At 49.7% G+C, this 24,213-nt stretch overlaps 1 protein-coding gene across 9 annotated transcripts in view; it reads left to right on the forward strand.

The window, feature by feature from the left end:
• ARRB1 (arrestin beta 1) overlaps positions 1–24,213 on the forward strand; it is a 77,316-nt gene that overhangs the window by 30,079 nt on the left and 23,024 nt on the right. For 4 of the 9 annotated variants that reach the window (XM_025458979.3, XM_049098750.1, XM_049098751.1 and 1 more), the window contains exons 1-3: positions 6,879–6,910; positions 20,028–20,058; positions 21,847–21,907. In XM_025458979.3, the coding sequence (XP_025314764.1) occupies positions 6,894–6,910; positions 20,028–20,058; positions 21,847–21,907 (109 nt within the window). In that variant the 5' untranslated portion in view covers positions 6,879–6,893. Of the gene's footprint in view, positions 1–3,023; positions 3,116–6,280; positions 6,439–6,878; positions 6,911–20,027; positions 20,059–21,846; positions 21,908–24,213 lie in introns of those variants that run through there. The other 5 variants (XM_025458984.3, XM_035704287.2, XM_035704285.2 and 2 more) reach the window with 4 other exon arrangements.

The raw sequence follows: 24,213 nt of genomic DNA on the forward strand, positions 1-24,213 counted from the left end.
TAAAATCTTAAAAAAAAAAAAAAAAAAAAAAGAATGACCAAGAAAATGCCAGCGACAGTAGACACAGTGTCAGGTATACGGAATTCAATAGCCACTTGTCGTGGTTTCTTTATGTTGATGGTCACGAACACCCAGATTCCTCTTCTTATTAGCTGTGAGACCTTGGGCCAGTCACTAACCCTCAGGGCCTCATTTTCCCCATCAGTCCTATGGGAAGGATAAGGAGCTTTCCTCTCACAGGTTTTATCAAGAACAAAGAGAGATAATGGGGAGATTTCATCTAATCTTGGTTAATCCTGCAAATTTCTTGGCCCATTGAGCCCATCTGCACGGCCAGGGCTCTTCCTCCTTGTTACGCGACTCCCTGATTTACAGTTTGGGGCAGGGTAGAAATCCGTCACTGGCTCCAGGAGGCCCCAGCCATAATACAGTTACTTGCAGGCAGAGCTCTGTCCTCCTCAGATCCCACCCTCCTGTGTCTGCAGCCTTGGACTGCGGACAACCCTGCAGTTGGCAGACCCCTGTCTCCTCCTAAGACATTCCCCCAGCCTTGAAGCCCTGGCCAACCGGCTCCTGGCCTTAAGAGCCCATGGAGATTCCCACTAAGCCCAGTGTGGTGTGGAGGGGAGCATGTAGGACCCGGGGTAGTCACGTGCCTTCCTTGAGGCTGTGTCCTCAATCTGCAAAACAGAAATGGGAATACCCACCTTATTCATCTCCTATTGCTTCTGTAACAAATGACCACAAATGTGGTGGCCTAAAATAGCACGTATTTATTCTCTTACAGTTCTAGAAGTCAGAGGTCTTAAAGCAGGTGGGTAGGGGTGCAATCCTTCTGGAGGCTCTAGCAGAGAACTCATTCCTTTGCCTTTCCTAGCTTCTAGAAGCTGCCTACATTCTTTGGCTCCTGGTTCCATCCTCCATCTTAAAGCCAGCAGCATAGCATTTTCTAAATTTCCTTCTTGATGCCTCTCTCAGCACGACATTGCCTTTTCTCTTTCTTACCCTCCTGCCTCCCTCTTAATAAGAATCTTTGTGATGACACTAGGTCCACCCAGGTAATGCAGGGGAATCTCCCCACCTCGAGATCCTTAACTAACTTACATCTGCTAAGTCCCTTTTACCACATAAGGTACCATATCCAGAGTTCCAGGGATTCAGATGCAGGCATCTTGTTGGGGGGGGGGGGGCGCATTCACCAGCTTGCCACACATACCTTGCACGGTAGTTGTGAGGATTAGGTGAGAGAAGAAATACTAAAGGCTCAAACAGTGCCTAGGACATGGCAGTCAGTCCCCAGACAGACTTCTTTTACCTCCTCTCTCTGGGCCTCTGTGACCCCTTCCATAAAAAGAGGCCCATTCCAGCTCCAGCAGTTGGATCCCACCTTCATTTAGACCAAGTGGTAAGGACAGGCAGGCTGTGCCTTTAGTCAAGCCTGGGCTTCTTCGGAGGCAGCAGAATGGAGCCCTACCCCCAGGACTCCCTCGGTGGCCCTCGGAAAAGCCCAAAGCCCCGTCTTCTCCTCCTCCTCCCTCTCTGGGGCAGGCCTCTGCCAGTTCCTGGCCTGCTGTGCATTTCCCATCATTCCCAGGGATGGCTGATGGGAAAGGCTGAGCTCACTGCTCCCTGGGGAGGGCAAGGGGTGGAGGGAGGAGAGGGAGAGGCCGCGGCAGCTGTGGGAGCAGGGGAGAGGAGCAGAGAGGAGATTTGCAGTGGGAGAGGTTGAGGTTATCAGCACTCAGGCTCAGGAGTGGGAGAGGGTGGGGCACGGCCTCCAAGCTGGGCCTCACAGAAGCTCAGCACTTCCTTGGCCTCCTAGAAAGCTGCTTTGTCCCTCTGCTGGCCGCCCTGCTGAGGGGCCCTGGGCTCTCGGAGGAGGATGCACGTATGTTGGGGATGGGAGGAGGGTATCACAGACCAGCAGGGGCAGGGAATGAGGGGCCATTGCTCGACAGGAGTATGAATACCACCCCCTTCATGAGGAGAGGGCCATCTCAGCCGGTGTCCATCCTTCACTCCAACCCTCTCCCCAGAAGTCGGTCACCATTTGCCCTTGGGCTCATCATCTGTCTTCACTGGACCTTTTCTTAACTGCATGTGTGTGAGGGGGAGTGGAAGGGCAGGTAATAACACTATTATGGGATTTGAGAGAGTTAAATGAGGTCATGATTTTGAAACGTACACTCTGCTATGTAAGGATGTGTGATTCCATGCGTACGCACATCGCTCTAATATTCTCTCTTCCCCTCAGTGACCTGGCAAACTCTTCATCATCCTTTGAGTCCCATCTCACGTGTCACCTGTTCTCTGTAACTTCCAAGCCATTCCCTCCCTGGAGTTACTGTCACCATCTTTATAACTCTCTCTCATAGTGCCTTTTGCAGGATAGTTTTTGGTTTGTGCGTCTGTCTCCCTACCATATGTGGGCAGTGCATTCACCCCAGACCCCTTTGCTTCTCAAAGTCCCCAGAGTTGTGGTAAAATAGAGGCAGGATGGCAAAGGCTGGGGAAGCTGGCCTCCTGGGGTGTGGCCTGGGCAAGGTCCCCACATGGCAGTTTTGTCCTCAGAATCGAGCAGGTCCCCATGACCAACTCAATTGGATTTATGAGCATCTAGGTTCTGAAGTTGTCACTCCAGACAGATGGATGGCTAAAGAAGGGGCCAGCACTGTTCCTCCCGGCAGGAGGCTTCTTACACTTCCCTGGACAGAGAAGGGGAACCAGCATGAGGAACAGGTGGAGGGTTTGGGGTGGGTATGGAGGTGTTGATTACCAAGCCCCAGGGTGTGGTTTGGGGAGAGGTTTGGAGATGCCCCTAGTGCTCCCTCCTGCTTGCTGCCTCCCCGAGGACACCTGCTCTTGGCTGGCCTTGCTGTGCCTACCTCATCTGTAGGCTTCTGTGTTCTTGGAAGTAATGGAAATGCATTTCTTAAAAATGCTTGATAATTCAGCCTTGTTCTCATAACAGACCTTTGTCTGAGGCCTCCTAGGAACTCCTCATACCCATTATCTCCTCTTAGCCGCCTAGACCCATCAAAGTAATGTGACCCCCGTTGAGAGCTGGCAAGCCAGTTGAGGCCAAGATGGCCAGGAACCTGCTCAAGACCACCCAGTGAGTTTGTTTATTGTGCTGGTGCTGGTGGTGGTGGTGGTGGTGGTGATGGTGGTGGTGGTGGTGGTGGTGGTGGCTAGCATTTTCACCACCTACAGAACTCTAACTGTATGCCAGGGCCTCATTTAACACTCCAGACAGTGGAAGTGCGGGGTAATGAAGCCATGGGTCTCCCTGGCCCCAAGCCCTTAACTCCTTTTGTGATGTGCCTTCTCTATGTGCCAGGCACAGCCTCCACCCTAGAGCAGCTCCCACCCAGGGCGGGACAGACACCCATGGGCCATCCCACCACCATGACCACCGAGGTACATGAGATAGGCACCCTGGGACAGAGTGAAGGGCACAATAATAACACCTTTTCTTCCTTAAGTGGGCCTCAAGATTAAACATGATAAATATGCAAAGTCCCTAGCATATACTAATACATGATAAATGTTAAAATAATTGCTATTGTGGGTTTTTCTTGTTTTCTAAGTTTTAATAAAACTACTCAGTTAAAAGTTTCAAAAGAAGGAGAACTATAGGGGGACCTGGGTGGCTCAGTCCTTAAGCACCTGACTCTCTCTCTCTCTCTCTCTCTCTCTTTTATTTTAAAATTTTTATTTGTTTATTCATGAGAGACACACAGAGAAAGGCAGAGACATAGGCAGAGGGAGAAGCAGGCTCCCTGCAGGTAGCCTAATGTGGGACTTGATCCCAGAACCCCGAGATCATAACCTAAGCCAAAGGCAGACAGATACTCAACCACTGAACCACCCAGGTGTCCCCCAAGCACCTGACTCTCTTGATATCTATTTACTGTTGTGAGATCGAGCCCTGCATTGGCTCTAGAGTCTGTTTGAGACTCAAACGGACTCTCAGCAGAGAGTCTGTTTGAGATTCTCTCTCCTTTTCCCTCTCCCCTCTCCTGATGCACACACATGCTCTCTCTCAAAATAAATAAATAAAATTTTTTAAAAAAAGAGAACTGTATTTTGAGATGACTGAGAAGTTTGTGATTTACATTTGTAATACTATTCTTTGAGAGAACCTCTTATATCCCGACAGTACCACAGTATGTCCAATAATGAATGTATTTGGTTTGGAACACAGAATAAATTGTATCTTTTGAAAGTATGTGATTCTTTTCTTTTTTTTTTTTTATTTTTTTATTTTTTTTATTTTTATTTTTATTTATTTATTTTTTTAATGTGATTCTTTTCAAATTCAGAAGCATTTTAATTATATTTTTACGTCTTAATTTATCAAACAGGTGGTTTGAGCTGCTTCTATTTCTTCTTTTCTGCTCTGTGACTTTGGGCAAGTTTCTTAACCTATCTGTGTCTAAGTTTCTTCCTGTCGAGTAGGAATAAGAAGAGTATCCACCTGACAGGGTTCTTGTGAGGATTAAATGAGTGAATATAGTATTTAGAATAGTGCTGGGCTTGTATTAAACATGATAAACATAATTTATAATAATAATTCTTAGTAAGAAAATATACCCAGATAAGTTATCAGATTAAGGTGGTTTTTCAGCAAACATGTATGCAGCTAACATTTACTGGGTGCTGGCCCGAGGCTTATTTGGGCCTTGCTCTTGGAGCTCCATTGCTCCCTTGCTCTGCCCAGTGGTCTGGTCCCCCAGCTCCACTTCCACATCTTGCTCCCGGCCCCCAGGGCCCTGGGTGAGGCTAAGCTCATAAAAAGTGTCTGCAAAGCACTTTGTGGATCGATGCTAACTAATAGCAGCTCCCTGGAGCTGGCACACACTGTAGGGAAGAGGATTGTAAAGGCGGCTTGGACCAGGCTCAGGGATGGCCCCTGGCACTCCTGGTGGGACCTGGGAAGGGCCCCTGCTGTCCTTCCTCACCTGTACCTCCTGCCACTTTAGCCTGAGGGGGATGCTGACAGTCTGGGGGTGGGAGGGCTGTTAGTGGCCACAGGGGGGAGGGATTTGCCTGTCCCGTAGCAGAGCCAGGTGCAGAGACCCATCAAGCCCCTGCATCTTGTCATATCTAGGCCAGAGCTGGGTGCACAGCCTATCCTGGGCATCCTCTCCAAGGTGCCCCCTTCAAAATCTCTTGAGAAGTCAGCCTTCCTGGGCTGGAAGAGATGGCCACGGACCTCCATACAGATCTGCAGCTGTCTTAGGTATAGCAAAGCGGCTTTGGGTCAATTGAGGGCATGAATGGGGGCATGGGACCCTGTGCATGGGATGATTGGGCATGACTCCCCCAGTCCTGCCCCAGAAGGAAGCTCCTCTCTTCTTAGACTGAACTGAAATCTGTTCTGAGGACTGTCATGGGGGCCAGCAGTTGGGGAGTGTGCCCTCTGGGAGCTATTGGTCTAATGGAGGAGTCACAGCCCCATTCTCCAGAAGAATGACTCTTGTCTGATGGGGGCAATGTGGCTCCTATTTCCAGAGCTCCCTATTTAATAGAGGGGACATAGCTCTCTTGTCTTCTGGCAGCTCCTTGTTTAAGGAAGGAGGCATGACCTGTGTCGTGGAAGAATCTCCTGTGATGGAAAGTCATAGCCACTTTGGCCCACAAGTCATTTCAGGGAAATCTTTGTCTGATAGAAGAGACATGACTTTGCCCTCAGGAAGGTCCCCTGTCTGATGGGGGAGGTTCATCTTGTCCTTTCAGGAAACACCATTTGATGGCCTCTGCCTTTGTCTCCCTCCTCCCTGCTTCCTACCCCCTGCCTGATTTATGGGGAGCCCAGATCTACAGGCAATAGCCACAGAAGGCTGGGCAGAGTGGGCGTTGGCTGCTGTGGGACAGGGAGGAAGAGAAGAAGAGGGACTACAGAGAGACTCCAAAACGAGTGAGGATGACATGGAAGGCTTCCCAGTGGAGGTGGCTTTACGGGACAGTCTGATGGATAAGAGGTGCTGGCTGTGATGAGTATCCATTGGGGATATAGGGTGGAGGCTCCCCTAGGCTGGGAAGGAACAATTGAGAGGTCACTCCAGGGAGCCCCTGTCTTCATGCAGGCCCACCTACTGGGGTGGAAGGGTCCTGGGGAGACCCTTACCCTCTGACTGCCTGTGCACAGGCTGAGTGCTGCCAGCCCAGAGACATCCGCCCTCCAGGCCTGAGAAGCCCAGAGGAGGAGAGGAAACAGGACGCGTATCAGGAACGCCTTTTCCTTTTCTTTGTAACTAACCCCCTCACTTGGGGCTGGGGAGAGCTGATCCTGAAGGGCCTGTCCTGGCCTGCCTGCTGTTGCCTGCAGCCCCCAGCTCTGGGACTTACACAGCCTTACCCACCCCTTGGCTGCTGCTTCTGGGCCAGTCCCTTGACTTCACCACAACTCAGGACTCTCATCTGTAAAATGGGGTAAGACTTCCTATGTGTCTCACGTGGAAGTTTGTTTTCTTCCTCTTTTTGTAGGATTTACATAATTTATTCCTTTATTCATGAGATATGCATCAAGCCCCTCTGACCTTTGGAATGGGCAGGGGCGAAGAACACAGGCAAGGAACAAGTGTGGGCAGACAGGAAGTGTATTTGCAGCTTGTCTGGGGAGTTGGGGGACATCTGAGTGGAGATGTCACAAAGCTGTGGGTGTGGGGTCAGAGAGGATCTGGCTAGAGATAGAGGTTTGGACTTACCAGCATCTAGTGGCAGCCAAGTGGCTGGGTGGGTGGAGTCACCCAGGGAACTGCTTGTCATGTGCTCTGGGAAGGGGTGGAGGGCCAGACCCTGGAGGCCACAGCCAGCTGGGCTCAGCATACAGAGAGCTGGACACAGAGCAGGGATCCACTCAGCCGGGGCTCTGTTGGCCAGGAGGAATGGGCACTGAGACACGGTCACTGGATGGTATTCCTCGGAGGGAGAGGTGTGGGGGGGTTGTTGAGACCTTCACCTTAGCAACCTGGTAGGGAGGCGGTGTGTGTGGAAGGATGGGCCACAGAGGTACTGAGATATCAAAGAATATGGTCAGCCAGATTGGTATTCTTTTACTGTTCTCATTATTTAAGTTACTCTCTGCTGGCTAGAAGGCTGCTTATGAGTGTTTTTATGTGGTGTGTGTATGGCCTCTGTGTGGGGCTGTTGTCTGTGAGATGGATATTGCTGGTTTATGCATGCTTGTATTTGTGTGAGTGGTCTGTGCGTGGTATGTTTAAGTGTCTGTGGGGTACGTGTGCATACATGATATGCGTGTGGTGTAGGTGTATGTGGCAAGTGTACACAGTGTGCGTGTGGTATGGTGTGTGTGGTGTCTGTAGGTATATGTGGAGGGTGTGAGGTGTTTGTGTGGCCTCTGAGGCTATGCGTGGGGTGCATGCATATGTGTATGTGTATGGCATGCATGGTACGTGTACATATGAGATGTGGAGAATTTGTATGTGTTGCCACGTTTAGATCCTTATTCCACAGTGTGTCTAGCAGGCTGGTGCTGGGCCATCTCTCTAGGCTGGAAACTTAGAAGCATCTACCAGCCTTGTGACTTCCCTTCTTTACTTAGGGCTACACCCAATGGTGTACTGGTAACAACTGGCTGTCCAGAAAAAAAAACAGAGGTGGTGGTGTAGTACTTGCCAATCTCTGTGACGTAATTCCCCCAGCAAGGATGTCACGCTGCTAAAGTGATGTCCCCAGGGCATGGAGTTGGGGGGAATGCATGGTAGGACACCATCATACAGTGTTCCCACCCTACAGATCTAGGGGGCATAAATAGCCTCAAGAGCATCCTAGAGAAATGTCGTGAAGTAACGATATATCTAGAGTATTATTCCCTTTGTTTTTAATATAACTTATTTATTTTATTTTTTAAAATATTTTATTTATTTACTCATGAGAGACATACAGAGAGAGGCAGAGAAGTAGGCAGAGGGAGAAGTAGGCTCCTTGCAGGGAGCCTGATACAGTACTCGATCCCAGGACCCTGAGATCATGACCTGAGCTAAAGGCAGAGGCTCAACCACTGAGCCACCCAGGTGCCCCTAATAGAACTTATTTAACTGTAAGTTTGGATCAGGATTTCTCACTATCATTACTGTTAACATTTGGGCTGCAGATTCTTTGTTGGAGGTGTGAAGGGGGTCAGCCTGCGTATCCACCTACTGGATGCCAGTAGCACCCCTCTTCCAAGCTTTGACCACCCAAAATGTCTCCAGATGCTGCCAAATGTCTGCCTGTGTGTGTGTGTGGGGGGGGGGGGGCGCATTGACCCCACAGTAACAAGCCTTGGCAATGGCTGTGTTGAACCTCTAGCTCACAAAACCTCTACAGATGTGGCAGTTGGCCCTTAGGAGCTTATCCGAGCCTCTTCTCTAGCCAAATATGAGGCATGGGTTTCTCCTCTTAGAATTCTTTCTCCAGAAAGAACTGCCCCCTGAAGCTAGACCTTTCAGTCTGGACAGAGCCGCTGACCACAGAGGGCTCTCAGCCTCTGACCCAACCCCTGGGGTGGTTGACACAGAATTGGAGGTGCACTGCATAGTGACCTGTCCTAATGGTTTATGAAATGTGAGCAGAGGAAAGAGGTCATGCTTCTGAATTCATCTCTCATTTTACTGTGTTATTCTGTAACCCTAAAAGTTGGTATGTTCAAATGGGCAAAACAAAACAAAACTCCAAACCCAAACAAATGAAACTTTAAATAAAGTCTTCCTCTGGGAAAATTTGCCTGCCTTGTGTCTGGGGCTGCTCTGTGTGTCCCGGGCTCCCGCTGAGGCCCACGCGCCACCTCTCATCCTGCTGGCAGGACTGCCCACCTCTAATTCGCCACTTGGCCCAGGTCCTCTTTGTCCCCAGCTTTGCTCAGGGTTTGGCTCTCCTTCATTCCTGTATTCATTAGTACAAAATATTTATTTAGCACTGACTATGTACCAAGGAAAGTAAATGACTAGAGGAAGAGGCTCCTGGTCTCTGCAGTTTTTCAGTGTTCCGTGGCTGTCACCAGGGAGAGGAGAGGTGCAGGCCTGTGTAGATGCCGAGGGGACTCGGGCACTGGATGGAGTGGGAGGGAGAGGTGCTCATGTGTGTGGGTGGCTGTTTTGTGCCTGGAACTGAGCCGGATGTCATACATCATCTCATTCTACCCTCCCACTGTGCTTTGGAGGGAGTGTTTATTTATTTGTGGAGCATCTGTCTTCCTGCTCCAGAGTGTAGGTGCCCTGAGGACAGGGCACAAGGGCCTGTATCTACTGGACATCAGCACTGTGTCAGGCCCAGAGATTGGAAAATAAAAGGAAGAAAATAAAGGAAGGAAGGAGGATGGATGGATGGATGGATGGATGGAAAGAAGAGAGAAGGGAAGGAAAGGTGAAAAGAGCAAGCACAGTCCTCCTGGAGGTGAGCGAAGTCAGGAAAGGCTTCTTGGATGAGGTGGTCAGGAAGAAAGGATTGCAGTTGGGAGAACTGATGGAAAGGTAGATAGAAGATAGAAAGAAAAGATAGGGGATGTCTCCAGAGATTTCTGAAATGTGAGGGTCTAAACTGGGAAGAGAACATTATAAACTATTGTTTTTCACCTGAGACTGGGAGGAAGACAGACAACTAAAAAAACTTCCCTGTCTCCAGTGAGGGTAACATAACTATCTCTCTTCCCACCCCAAGGCCTTCTCACTTGAGGGACATTTGGGCAAGAACTCTCCCCTGGGCACTGGAGGGGAGGCAGAGTGTTGGCCAGGGGAATGGGGATAACAGTAATAATGCTATTACCAATGATGTTGGCTTCCTTTTATCCCTTCCCTACTGCGTACCAAGTCTTAATGTGAGCCTTCAACCAGTGAGCTAGACACCACCCCCATATTCCAGACAAGGGGAGGTATGCCTCAGAGAGGTGCTAGACTCACCTGAGGACACACAGGATTCTGGCAGGGTCTGCTTGCTTTTAGGTCTGTGCGGTTTCTCCCGCCAGCAGCCCTCCCTTCCTGCCTCTCAACCCGAGAGAAGCCTGGAGAGTGTTCAGGTGCGGTCTGTGGGCTCTTTGGGATCCAGCTGCCAGCCCACGTGTTGAAATGTTTATTAGCCTTTGACTTTCAGATCTCCAGTTTCTTAGGTTACCGGCAAATGGACTCTGCTTCTTTAAGAAACTCTCCACTCTATTCACGGCCACCTGGTGGCTCCCCTCCTTCCTGACTCTGCACCCCATAGAAATCTTTCCACAAGTATGGATCATGGCCAGAAAAGTCAACATGTGAATGCAGGCAGAAGGCGAAGGAATTGCTCTGTGCCTAGAAGCCTATGGGAAGTCTAGAGGCTGGGAGCTTGATTTGATCAGAGACTCCATCCACACCCCTCGCCCCACAGCCCTGCCAGATATGCCACCCTGTGCCCAGAGAGCCATGCAGAGGCCTAAAGGAGCCAAGCCCGGTTTTGAGCTGCGTTATAAGAGCACCAGAAACCCGAGGTTCTCTTCTCTGCCTGGGACTCTGTGCACATCAGCAAGTCTCTCTGAGCTTATTTCCTGGCCCCAGCACAAGACTCTTCTCACCCTTGGGTTGTGATTTCTCCACCTGGGAAACGAAGCAGGCTGCAGTGTGTTCCCTCAGGCTCCCCAAATTTGTGAAATGAGGGTGACATTTCCTGTCTTCCTGCTCCTCTCCCCCTCCTGGGCTGTCCTGAGAAGCAGGTGCATGAATGGTGGGTAAACAGGCAGGCAATGTTCTGACACAGGGCGGGCTGTTCAATTCTGGCAGAGCAGACGAGCTTGTACACAAATAACTCTGCTACCAGGGAGCGTGTGATAAGGGCCCTAGAAACCTCTTTGCTGCCTTAGCCACCTGCTCTTCATGCCTCCCTGCTCCCTGATGGCTGCTCTCACACCCAGAAAGTGGGTCAGAATGTAGGGCAGGAGGAATGCCCCCTTGCATGGTCCCCACCCTACCCAACTGAGTCATGATTGCTATCGGGGCAGAGAGAGGGGAAACTTATGGGGCCAGGGGCACCTCTGTGTCCAAAATACAGTCCTGGCCAGTCATCCTCCCTCCCCCGAATGCCCATGGCTCCTTAATGCCTCTGGTTATGGTCCAAGTTCCTTAGCTTGGCATGCAAGACCCTTCACACGTAGCCCAGAGCCTGGAGCATGGAGGTGCTCCATGCAGTGACTAGACTCTTCTCTGGCCTGTCCTCCTCCCTGGTGCTCTTCCCAGGCACACAGGACACAGTTCAGCCACACCAGGCTGCCTGTTCCCTCCTGAGCACCCCTGGACTCAGTTGCCTTCTCCAGATGTTGGCCTGCAGAGCTGTCACCTCTTCATCTCTGTCCTTCCAACGTCTTCCTCATTGCTACCTCCTTCCTTGAAGCCTTTCCTAAACCGCCACACAGAACCACACTATCCCACTTAGAAGGTATTATTGTGAATGATTAAAAGTGTGATCCCTGAGGCCAGACTGCCTGGGACCTAGTATCTAGCTATGCCCCCTACTAGCTGTGTGACCGTGGGAAGATTAGACTCTCTCTCTGTGACTCAGTTTCCTCATCTCTGAAACAGGGATGGAGTAGTACCTCCTTATAAGGTTATTGGAGGAACAAATGAGTTAATATTTATGACACACTCAGAGCAGTGATTGGCACCTGGTTTCTCTCTGGGATAAGCTTTCTGATGTTGACTGAAGATTGAGTAATGTTTGAAGATTTTCCGACATTCACTGTATTCATAGCATTTTTCTCCACCATGAATTTTGTGATACTCATAGAGGAATGAATTGTTACCAGCACTCTCTCAATTCACTGGTAGTGAATCCACGTTCATGGATAGTCTCTCCAGGATGAGGTTCCTGATGTCAAGTAAGACATGTTTTGTCTAAATGTTTCTCCTATGCAGCCCATTCACTGGGTTTCTCTCCTGTGTAAGTTTTCTGATACTGACTTCATGATTTTGGATAAGCTGTTTATTTTGGGTCTTAGGTTTCTCCTCTGAAAAACTGGACATATTTAGATGGAATAACATAATTATCTTAATGTATGTGGAGTGCTTAGCACAGCACCTGACTCCTAGGGAGAGCGTAACGCATGGTAGCCTTTGTATTTGGTGGGTTTCTCTAACTTGGCTATACCATGGTCGCTTGTCAGCAGGGACCAAATTGTTCGCCTTTGTGACCCCAGAGCCTGGCAGTGTAGGGGCTATGTGAACGTGTGTAGGTGAGTGATAAATAAGAGAGCTTTATCAAAGCTGAGCAGAGGCCCATTTGGGATGTCAGTTGTATTCCTGAGTTAGCCTGATGGTAGTTGGGATCCTGCCCCTATGAAGCACTTTCTAAGCTTGATGTTCACGGATCCTGACAGCCAAAGAGAAGCCATAATAAAAGAAGAAATTTGGAGTCTGCTAACCCAGAGAAAAGGATCATCATCAGCCTACCATCTTTTTAAACTTCATCCATCCTCATTCTTGACACTTCTTTCTTAGAGCATTGTTCATTCAACAACATTCAACCCAGTAGTTATTTACTGAGCCCCTACTGTGCCCCAGGAACCATGCTATGCCCCAGGGATCGATAACACAAATAAGATCTGTGCGCTCACTTATGTAAGTGAAGCAGAAAGTAAGTAAACAAACCACCACAAAGTGTGGGAAATGCTGTGACTCCCCACTGGGTGTGGGACTTAGAGGAGTCAGGGAAGGCTTCCTGGAGAAAGAAATAGCTGAACAGAAGACAGCACAGCAGTTCTAATAGCTGGCACAGCAGGCTTGGGAGGGATCTGGGCAATCACAGAGATCTGGACACTGCATTGTAAAATCGCACAATCAGGCTCTAACATCAAAGGATTCAGAGTAATAGGATCCACATTTCCTTACTTTACTAACAATATTTTTTTTCCAGACTCTTCTTTCACCAGCACCTGAGACATATCTTGTTAGGAAAGCCCTGGTAAAAAAAAAAAAAAAAAAAAAAGAAAGCCTTGGTATCTTTGTAATTTGTTTCTGTTGTGCAACATAGAAAAATAAGATATATAAGGAAGTGGGTTGGTAAGTGGAGAGGCTCTCCTTCAACTCCTGTTAATATTTAGGTACTCTTCCTTTCATTTATTTTTGTGGGGTTTGTTTTTAGTATTTTTTAATGGACATAATTTACACATCATAATAGAATTTTTGTGTAAAATGTAGTGTTTTTCAGTATATTCACAAGGTTGGGTAACCATCACCAGTGTCTAATTCCAGGACATTCTCATCTTCCCAGAGAGAAACCTCATACCCATTAGCAGTCATTCCTCATTTCCCCTCACGCCAGCCCTTGACAACCACTAACCTACTTTCTGCCTCTACGTGCTTGTTTATTCTGGACATTTTGTGTAAGTGGAATCAAACAACAGGTGGCCTTTTTTGTCTGGTTTCTTCCATGTAACATATTTTCAAGGTTCATCCATATTGTAGTAGGAATCAGTATGCCATCTCTTTTTATAGCTAAATGATATTTCTTTGCATGCAGTTGATAGGCATTTGGTTTTTTCTCACCCTTTATGACTTATGAATAATGTATGTTATGGACATTTATGTACATGTTTTTGTGTGGGCATCTGTTTTCAATTCCCTCAGGTATGTGTGTAGGGATAGAATTACTGGGTCATATGATAACCCTACATTTTACTTTCAGAGGAACTGCCAAACTGGTTTTCAGAGTGATCCCATCACATTATGTTCCCACCAACAATGTATGAGGAGGGTTCCAGTATCTACACATCCTTGACAACACTTGTTATTGTCTTTTTTTGATTGTAGGTATCCTAGTTGGTGTGAAGTATCTTATTGTGGCTTTGATTTACATTTCTCCAAAGACTGATACCGTTGAACATCTTTTCATGTGCTTATTGGCCACTTGTATATCTTCTTGGAGAAATGTCTATTCAAATCCATTGCTCATCTAAAAAAATTTTTTTGAAGACTTTATTCATTTGTTCATGAGAGACACAAAGAGAAGGCAGAAACACAGGCAGAGGGAGAAGCAGGCCCCCCACAAGGAGCCTGATGCAGGACTCAATCCCTGAACCCCAGGATCATGCCCTGGGCCAAAGGCAGATCTCAACTGCTGAGCCACCCAGGCACTCCTCCATTGCTCATTTTTAATTGGGTTACTTGCCTGTTTATTGTTGAACTGTAATAGAGTTTTTATATATCCTGGATACTAAACCCTTATCAGATGATTTGAGAATATTTTCTCTATTCTGTGGGTTCTCTTTTCACTTTCTTGATCGTGACCTTTGAAGCTCAAAAGTTTTAAATTTTGACAAAAGGCAAATTTATCTCTTTTTTGTTTTAAGTTGCCTATGCTTTTGGTGTCATATCTAAGGTAACCATTGCCTGATCCAAGGTCATGTTGATTTACACTTAGGTTTTCTTCTAAGAGTTGTGTAGTTATAACTCTTCCATTAAGGTCCTTAGTCCATTTTGAGTTCATATTTGTATATGGTGTGAGGTAGGGAGTCTAACTTTATTTTTTTGCATGTGGATATCCAGTTGTTCCAGCATTTGTTGAAAAGACTGTTTTGTGTTTTCCCCCCATTGACTTATCTTGGCTCCTCTGTCAAAAATTAATTAACCATAAATATATGGGTTTATTTCTGGATTTCCAATTCTGTTCCATTGATCTCTGTGTCTATCCTTATGCCAGCATCACAATCTTAATTACTGTAGCTTTGTAGTAAGTTTTGAGTTTAGGAGTGTAAGTCCTCCAAAAATCCTTTATTCTCTTTTTTTTTCAAGATTGTTTTGGCTATTCTGGGCCTTTGCATTTCCATATGAATTTTAGGGCCAGCCTGTTCATTTGGGCAAAAAAAGGCCAGCTGGGATTTTGATAGGGATTGTACTCAATCTATAGACCAATATGGGAAGTATTGCCATCTTCACATTAAATCTTCTCATTTTTTCCTTTGGCATTTATTGATTATAAAGTTGAGCTCATGCCAAATATATTGTTTTGAATCCTGACTTTTCTGCTTAATATTCATCATAGGCATTTCCTTATTTTAAGAGATGCAAAAATAATTTCAGTGCTATGTAATATTCCATTGTTTGGCTGTACCACACAAAATCATAAACTTTTGGTTTTTGACTGATCTGTCATGGGTCCCTCCTGGTGCAGGCACAAATGGACACTGAGAGGATAGGTGGCTCACAGAAGGGCAGCAGAGTATTAAAGGTATCCTATGCTCCAGGTAGGGAATGAGACTCACTGGAAAGACAACGTTCTGGTTATTGGAGAGCTGATCTGCCTGCCTGCATGCCTGGGAGTACCACCCTGATGGAATCAAATCAGGAAACATGATCTAACTGACTGCACTGCACAGACATTGATAGAACATGCTCATTTTAGGCATGTTTCTTTAGAACGGTGGGTTTAAAAATTTAAAAATTTGTAGCATATTCCTTTAGCCTTGTAACTTAGTTATCCTAAAATGAAGGTTTGACCAAGTATAATGTTTTTGTATTAGCCAGAAGAAGCTGATTCATTGCAGTAACAACCCCCAAATCTTAGTGGTGTAAGAGCTTTCCTTTTCTGTCATGCTGCGCATCTGTCATATAGCAGGAGAGCCCTGGCACTTAGTTTACGGGAGTCTTCTTCATATGGATCATTGCTGGTTTCAGTGGCAGAGGAAGGAGGATGGGATAGTAGAAGAATAGCTCTCCAAAGATGACTATGTACTAATGCTTGGAACCTTTGAGCATGTTATACTACATGGCAAAGGGGAATTGCAGTTGCAGATGAAATTAAGGTTGCTAATCAGTTGACTTTAAATTAGGGGGCTGAATGTATTTTTTGAAATCTATAAAAATAGAAGAGGGGTGCAGGAGAGGTCTGAATGATGCAATGTAATAAGAACTCAACCTGCTGTTGTTGGCCTTGGAGATGGAGGAAGAGGCCATGAGACAAATATGGGTGGCTTCTAGAAGCAGGGAAGGGTGAGGAAACAGATTCACCCTGGAGCCTTCAGAAAAGAATGTAGCCCACAGCCAACATCTTGATTTTAACTCGATGGGGTACCTTTTGAACTTCTGACCTACAAAACTGTAAGATAAGTTTGTGTTGTTTAAGGCCGCTATGTTTGTTGTCATTTGTTACAGGCTCCTTAGGAAACTAAAACATGTGCTAGCCCTTAAATGCTTCTTCCCGGAAGTGAAATGTGACACTTCCATCTCATTGGCCAGAGCAAGCCACACAGGCATGCCTAACTTAATAGGATTGGAAAAATTTGCCCAGCCTTAGAGAGAAATGGAATATTGATGAATATAATGATATCTGCTATACCTTTGCTGTCATATGTCACGCTTAGATCTTCTATTCCAGTAAAACCAAACAGAACAACGAAGCACTGGTGGCAACTCTTGAAGTTGGTTTCATTACCGACTAATGGGTTATGTCCCCCACCCCATTAGTACAGTGCTGCTGTGTAGACCCTCCTCTGCCCAAGCGTCGGGGGTCACATGACACACCCTCCACATAGCTGATTGGGCCAGGCATGGGGCACCTGAGCGGAGCTGATCAATCACATTCCTCTCCTGGGAATTTGGATTTGGGCCATTCAGCCAGTTAACAGTGAGAAGCGGAGCGAGAGGCAGAGTAGAAACAGGGTCGGAGTGAGAGAGCCACTTGCAAGCCAAAACGATGGAGGAGCAGAAAAGCCCTGAGTAAGCAGAGACAGTTGGTCTCCGGGGACGATGGAGCGGCGGCCCGGAGAGCAGTACAGGCCCGAGAACATGCAGCCCCAGGGGGACAGGTGGAGAGACAGCAACCGCCCGAGAGGCTGATGGCTTCCCCGCCCGGGGCTCCAGCACTCCTGCCTCCTGCCTGCGCATCCTTCCCGTGACATTTTTGTCTCCTTATTCTCCTTTTCCCGAGCCACCCTTGCTGGGTTTCTGTTGCTTGCGTCCAATGAGCTTTGATCCACTAGAACACCACCGCTGTTTCTCTCGGGGACTCAGCTTTGACTCTGGGAGTCAGGCTGGTGGGCCCCGGGGATTCTCGGGGGAGGCAGGGCGAACCAAACCCAGCCATCCCACAGTCTGGAGGTCTGGCTTCGACCACAGTCTTGCATGTTTGTGCTTGCTCTTCACGGCAGACAGGCAGAGGCCTTCTGGGTGGTGCTGCACAAGTGCAGGCCCAGGTGACTGGAAGCACCTGCCGCCGCCGCCCCAGGGGGCTGTTTTCCTGACAGTGTTGGCGTCCGGAAGCCAGTGGGGTCACTTCAGGGAGGGCAGCAGAGTGGAAAGGACATGGGCTCTGGAGACAGACAGCCAGAGTTCACCTCCCAGAGCCTCAGTTTCCTCATCTCTGAAATGGGACTACTGAAGGCTTGGCAGTGTTCTGGGGCAAATAGTGAGAGGCACAACTAGAGCAGAACATGCGCCCAGGGCATGGGAAGCCGCTGTTGTTGTTTGAGGAAGCCATCAGAGTCCCGGCTTCCTGAGGAGGTGGCCCCAGGGGCTGATGGAGTTAGCACAGGACATTCCCCAACACTCTGGCCTTGCTTCCTGCCCTTGTGTTGCCCTGTTCTCCTTCTCGCCCTACTCGCCCTTTCATCTCTTTGCCCTCCCCTCCCCTCTCCAGACTCATTTCCCCTCTTTTCTGCTCCCTACTCCTCGGCCCCAAAGTTGATAAAACAAAAACAAAAACAAAAACAAAAACAAAAAACACCTGCTTTAGGAAAGCAGCAGGGGTGGATTTAAAGTACTCAGCCTCTGGAGGCAGACAGAATTGGGTCTGAGTCCTGACTTAGCCTCAGGCTTGCTGTGTGTTCCTGGACAAATTACTACATCTCTCTGTAAGATCATCATCTGTAAAACGGGAGTTATGCCCATTTCACAGTGTGTTACGAGAAAGAATTAGGCACTCGACAAGCACTGTTGCAGCCCTCTTACTCCCCATCCTCCTTCCCCCCTCCCTCTGGACTCTCGCCCCCAGCCCCCTCCTGTGGTGACAGTGCCCCTGTTCCTCTCCAGGATCGCTAGAGCAGCTCTCCCTGACTCAGTTATAACTCAGGCATTTGTGATCTCTCCTTTCTCTCAGGCCCCGGGCTCCTGAGAGGTGAGCCGAGGTTTCTGGAAGGAACTGGAGGGTCCCTTTGGCCCATGGCACTTCTCTGGTCTCCTATGCAAGTCCAGCTCTAGCTTGGGAACTGCTGGTTCAAACTGTGTGATCTGTATTTTTTCTCACTTTAGTGATCATTACACCTCAGCTGACTGTGGCATTTTCACACTCCAAACACTGATAAATATTTATGAGGAGAAGAAAAGCCCAGAACTAGGGGAGATGGGAGAGACATGTGCCGGGTCCTTCTTGGCAAGCCAAGCTCAAACTTCTCAGTGGTCCCTGTGGGCCCCAGAAGTTAGGGGAGGGGGCTGAGGAGGCCAAGGAGGCCACCCCCCCACACCCCTTCTGTGAGGAGCGACTATCACTGTGGTGCTGCAGGCCTCACCCTGCATTGCCCACTGCACCTCCTGCCCCTGGGTAAGCATTTGGGTTGCCTGGAATCCTCTGGGCCTGGCTTGGCCTGCTCCATCTCTCCTGTTTTTTTTTTTTTTTTAAGATTTTATTAATTTATTCATGAGAGACAGAGAGAGAGAGAGAGGCAGAGACACAGGCAGAGGAAGAAGCAGGCTCCGTGCAGGGAGCCTGAGACACAGGCAGAGGGAGAAGCAGCCTCCTTGCAGGGAGCCTGATGTGGGACTGGATCCCAGGTCTCCAGGATCATGCCCCAGGCTGAAGGCAGTGCTAAATCCCTGAGCCCACCCCCCCCCCCGCCCCCCCCCCCCCCCCCCCCGCCGGGTGCCCATCTCCTGTGTTTTATTGTTTGTTTGTTTTATCTCTCATCCCACACCTACATGGCAGCAGCCCTCTCTCCTCCTCTGCCTCTTCCCCTTCTCCAGCACCTTCTCTAGTCTCTGCCTCTTTCCTTATTCTTCTCTCCCAACATTACTCTGAGCAATTCTGGAGCTAGATGATGGGGGTCTCAGGCTCCCAGACCCTGCTGAGGGAAAGGGATGGGGGTGCTGGTGGAGGCTGCAGGGTGCTCTAGAAGCACTTGGCAGGAGTTGGGGGCCACATGTCTGCCTGACTTGGCATCCAGTGCTCTGTTGTGTGGCCATGGGCACATCCCCTGTCTATCCTGGGCCTCAGTTTCTCAGTTGATTCATTCACTGATTCATTCATGCACCCACTCAACTAATATTTGTTGAGTGCTTGCTACCTGGCACACATTAACACAGATTTATTAAATGCCTACTAGGGATGCCATCCTAGGTACTCAGGATACATCAAGAAGAAGAAAGACAAAGCTCTCTGCCTTGCGGAGCTGGCATGTTAGCAGAGCAGACAGGCATAAATTAGCAAGTCGCTTGTATAGTAGGTTAGCAAGTGAGTACTGTGGGAAAGAAAATAGAGCCAGAGGAGGAGATGCAGGGTGAAGCCACAGTGAAACCCCATCACAGAAGGCTTGGGGCTGGGGGCAGATCTGGGGTGGGGGTGGGGGTGGAGAGCATCCCAGGGGAGGGTGCTGCTCGAGCAAAGGCCCTGAGGCAGAACCCACCCAACCTGGTGTGTTGGAGGAACAGCAAGGAGGTACTGTGACTGGAAGGGTGAGGGAGTGTGGGAGGTGATGCCCAGGGGTAAAGGAGGCAGGACAGACCACACACACAGGGCTTTTCTTCTACATGAGCTGGGAGGACTTTGAGCAAATGAGCAGCATGGCTTGACCTATCTTTAGAGCCTCCCTTGGCCTACTGTGTGAAGAGGAGGCTGAGGGGGCCATGGCCAGATCCCACAAGAGCTATAATGACAATAATGGAGGCTTGGGTGGAGGGTGGGGGGTAGTGCTGGAGATGGTGAGATCCGGTTATACCAGACACTGTTGTGGCTCTCAAGTCTTGGATGGTGCCTGGAAATCACTCGAGGTGTTTGTCCTCTGTCCTGCCAAGGGACGGCCTGCAGGAGCCTTCCCCTGGCGGGATGCGTTAATCCTGGCTTTCTCTTTCTATTTGCAGGGTGTTCAAGAAGGCAAGCCCGAATGGAAAGGTGAGTCTGTAGCAACCACAACCCAGCTCCTCCTTGGCCCTAGATGCTTGTCCTCTCTTGGACATTTCTACTGCCCATGCAGGACCCTCTGCCTACCCCCCATCTATCCTTAGGAGCTGTCCAAGGAGCTGACAGGGTGGGGGGCCTCTCAGGAAACTCTGTCCCAGAGGGAGGTATAACTCCCTGGACTTTAGGGAGCCGCTGCTCTGGTTTGAGACACAGCCTGTCCTAGAGAGACTTCAGTGTGAGTGTGATAATTAGACTAAGTGCTAAGGGCCTCTGGGGCACTGATTCCCCTGGTGTGAGAGGCCCCTAGAGCCTCTCTGCTGAACCCTGGCATCACCTACTTATCCAGGGCAGTTCCCAGGGCCTGTCCTGCTTTCTTTCTTTCCACAGGCCCCAGGCTCCATCCTGCTTTCTTTTCAGTTCAGTAAATAGATATTACTGACATCATTCCTTGTCGGGTACAGGCCAAGCCGGCGGGGACTGGGACAGGGAATACCAAGACAAATAAAGCACAGCCCATGCCACTCACAGCCAGATGGGGGAGGCAGACACAGAAACGGATCATTTCCACCTAAAGTGGCAGGGGTGAGATAAAGGGATGCCCAGGGGCTGCAGGACCCAGCCTGGATAGTCAGGACGGCTTCTCTGAAAGGGATGCATATCCAAGCAAGGCAGGGTGAAAGGGGCATTCTAGGCATGATCATAACTCACAGGGAGTGTAGGGGCATCAACAGCAGTTGAATCTGAGAGCTTGGATTTCTGGCCTGAGCTAGCCAATACACCACAGTGGTCCCACGTCTGCCTTCTGTGCCCATAGCAGACATCAGCAATCACTGTTCACCCTGTCCTGCTGAGCCAGGATTCCATCTTAGATTCCTTCTCAGCCCAGAGCCTCAGGCAGCCCCCAATCTATCAGAGTTGGCATTTGGAATGAAACCCATTTGTTATCTTACCTCTGGGCATAAGAACCATTAGAGGGTTTTCAGATGGGGGTTGCATCATTAGATTTGCGTTCTAGTATAACCAGTCTGGCTAAGGAGGGGAGAAAGGCCGAGAGCATGTGAGGCTGCGGGCAGCAGGCCACAGAGGGGGCTGTGAGTCTGGTGTGTCGTCCAGGCAACAGTGGCTGTGGGGAGGAGGAGGGGTGGACTGAGAGCGAGGATGGAGGGGGTGCTCGGCAGGATGCAGGAAGTGTCTTGGATGACATTCTGGATTCTAGCTCAGGAGGTTCTTCCCTGCAGGCTGGCTACCCAGCAGGACACTGGCTCCCAGTTCCTCATTGCCTTGAAAAGCAGTGCTGGTATGAGTGGACCCTCGCAGACTGCACAGGGGTGAGGGGCAGTGAGAAGCACAGAGCTCAGGGTTTAGAGCACTGGCAACCCTTAGCGCCGCTGGCCCTGCCCTGGGTTGCCCTTGCTGTCTCAGAGATGTGCCCAGCGCTCCCAGGCAGCTTATTTCTTTGCTGCTGCTGCTCTGCTGTCAGCAGTGCTCAGCGTGAAGATCTCAGGCCTCAGTATCCTCGTCTGTAAAATGGGAACAAGGACAACTGCTTCACAGGGGTTTAGAATAAATAGGTGCTTTCAGAATTGTACAAGAGTTTATTAGTATTGGGGCTGGAGCTCAGGTCCAAGTCCAGCTAGGACTCTGATGTGGGTTCGGGTTGGGTTTAGCCATTTCAGAGGCAGCTCCCAGGGTTTCCTCCAGAGTGAGGGCCAGTGGCTTTTCTGGGACATGCCCTCCAGGCCCACAGCTGCTAACACCCCCCTGTGCCTCTCTTCCCAGCTCACTGTCTATCTGGGAAAGCGGGACTTTGTGGATCACATCGACCTCGTGGATCCTGTGGGTGAGTCCCAGGAGGCCGAGGAGGAAGGTGGGGAAAGGTGGGGCTGACCCGGCCCCTTCTAGAGAAGGATGTGTTAAAGCCACCCACAGCTGAGGGCTCTCCTCGGGGCCTGGTCCCCAGAACAGGGTGTGAGTGGCTTCCCATGGCAGTCAGCAAACATTTACCACTTTTACCAAGCAGCTCCTTTTCCCTCAGCAAGGACCATGTGAGGGGAAAGGGCAGGTGGATGGAGGGAAGAAACAGGGAGGGTGGCCTGACAGTAAGGAGGGTGAGCAGCCAGGTGTAAGGCTTAGTACATACCAGACACCAAGGGTAGCTCCATTATTATCCATTATTATCTCTGCTTTGCAGCTGAGGAGAATGAGGCAGAGAGAGGTTAAGTGACTTGCTCCAGGTCACAGAACTAGTAGGTTGAGGAGCCTGGATCCAAACCGGGGCAGCCTAGCTCCACAGAACCTTTGTTCTGCTGCATCCTGATGGCAAAGATGGGACATGGGAAGAAAACCTTGGGGCTTATGAGATGGGGGCTGTACTCACCCACAAGGGGGTCTTGTCAGAGGCTGGGCTATGGCTAAAGGCACCTTTCAAAGCCTTACTCTTGTTGAAGATTTCTCAGCCTCAGCACTCTTGACATTTTGGACTGGATAATTCTTTGTTGGTGGGACCATCCTGTTGTAGGATGGTGACCAGTATCCCTGGGCTCTATCTGTTAGACACCAGGACTATCGCCACCCGGTAGGACAATCAGAAATGTTTTTGGACATTGCCAGATATCCCTCTGAGAGGCATAGTCACCCATGGTTAGGATGCTAAGAACCATAGCTCTCGTTAGAAGAGTCTGACCTCACTGTCTCTTCCCACAGCTCTTGGAGGGAGGGAGGGAGGGAGGGAGGGAGGGAGGCCCAGAATCATCCCTATTTCACATATGGGGAAAGTGAGGCCCAGAGAAGTTAAATGATCCCAAAGGGACAAGAACAGACCAAAGTGAGGCCAAAGGAGGTGGCAGGTTGGGAGGATGGACACTGGAAACTGCCTGAGGCCAAGTCCAGGTGAAGAAACTAGATGTGTTGCATGGGGAACATTCACAGAGAATGTGGCCTGTCATGTATCCCCGGGAGCTGTCCTAGGGCCAGAAGGCAGAAGTGAATGTGTGGTTCTGGAGCCGAGGTGGGAGCAGAGAGCACAGCTGGCAGGTTTGGGGTCACTGGGAGGGGGAGACCTTTGTGACAGTGGGAACAGGAGAACTGGGGAGTCCCCGGGGTCCTTCTGCTGAAGGGGTATGTGTAGAGCTGCGGGCTGCAGAGCATCAGCTGCCCATTAGGCCCTCCCTTCCTGGCCTGGAGTAGGACAACCCCACCTTTCCTCCCCTGTGCTGTCTGGGAGGAACACCAGTTTGCCTGGTTTGCCTACGACCTGCTACAAGGCACAGTTTCCTGCAGACTATCTGGGGTCAGGCTCTGTCCCTATCCATTGGCCTATCAAGGACAGCAGTGGGGGTGACACAGAGGCTGGGGGCGGGAGCAGGAGGGAATCAGCTCCTCCACCACACACCGGCACCCTGAGAGCTGTTTAGTCAGTGTTCACAGAGCACCTACTTTGAGCCAGGCCCTGGGGATCCCAGGGAGCTCTGAGGTCACTGTCGAGAGTTGATCAAATGACACAGAGAGAAACACCTTGCCCATCACAACAGTGAGCTGATTGTGAATTCCCAATGCTTAACTATCTGCCATGGTTCCCTTTTGGGCTCCGGGGCAAGCGCACGCCCCCAGTCTTGCAGACAGGACACTGTGAGTCAGGCCTGGCCCTGCTTCCTCTACCACCCCCAGGATCTACACGCTTCCCCCTGTCCGCTTGCGCTGTCCCTTGGTCATCTAACCGGTGACCCGTACTTCTCCTTTAAGACCTGCCCACTGCTTCTGTCCCCCAGGAAGCCTTCCCTGACATCTCCGGTTGGGGAATTGCCCTTTTCCCCCTACTTTGTACAGAGACCTTGGGTGCTCAGGCACAGAGGAAACACCCACAGAAGAAAGAGGGAAGATGGGCACGTTCTGCGGTGGGGCAGACACCCCTGGCCGAGTATCCCTTGGGCCTGCCCAGGACTGGATGGGACCAGGAGCCCTCTAACACTCCCTTCCAGGGGCAGCCTCTGACATTCCCTGAGAGATTGCTATGGGGGCAGCATGGATGTAGGGGGAGGGTGGCAGTGGGTGAGAGTTGAGGAGAGAATTTTGCTTGTTCAGTGGGTATGGCTGGGTGAAGTATGGCCAGAGGTGACCGGGGATGTCAAGGCAAGGAGCCTGTATTTC

The sequence above is a fragment of the Canis lupus genome, chromosome 21 (assembly GCF_003254725.2).
Source record: "Canis lupus dingo isolate Sandy chromosome 21, ASM325472v2, whole genome shotgun sequence".
Taxonomy (NCBI): Eukaryota; Metazoa; Chordata; class Mammalia; order Carnivora; family Canidae; genus Canis; species Canis lupus.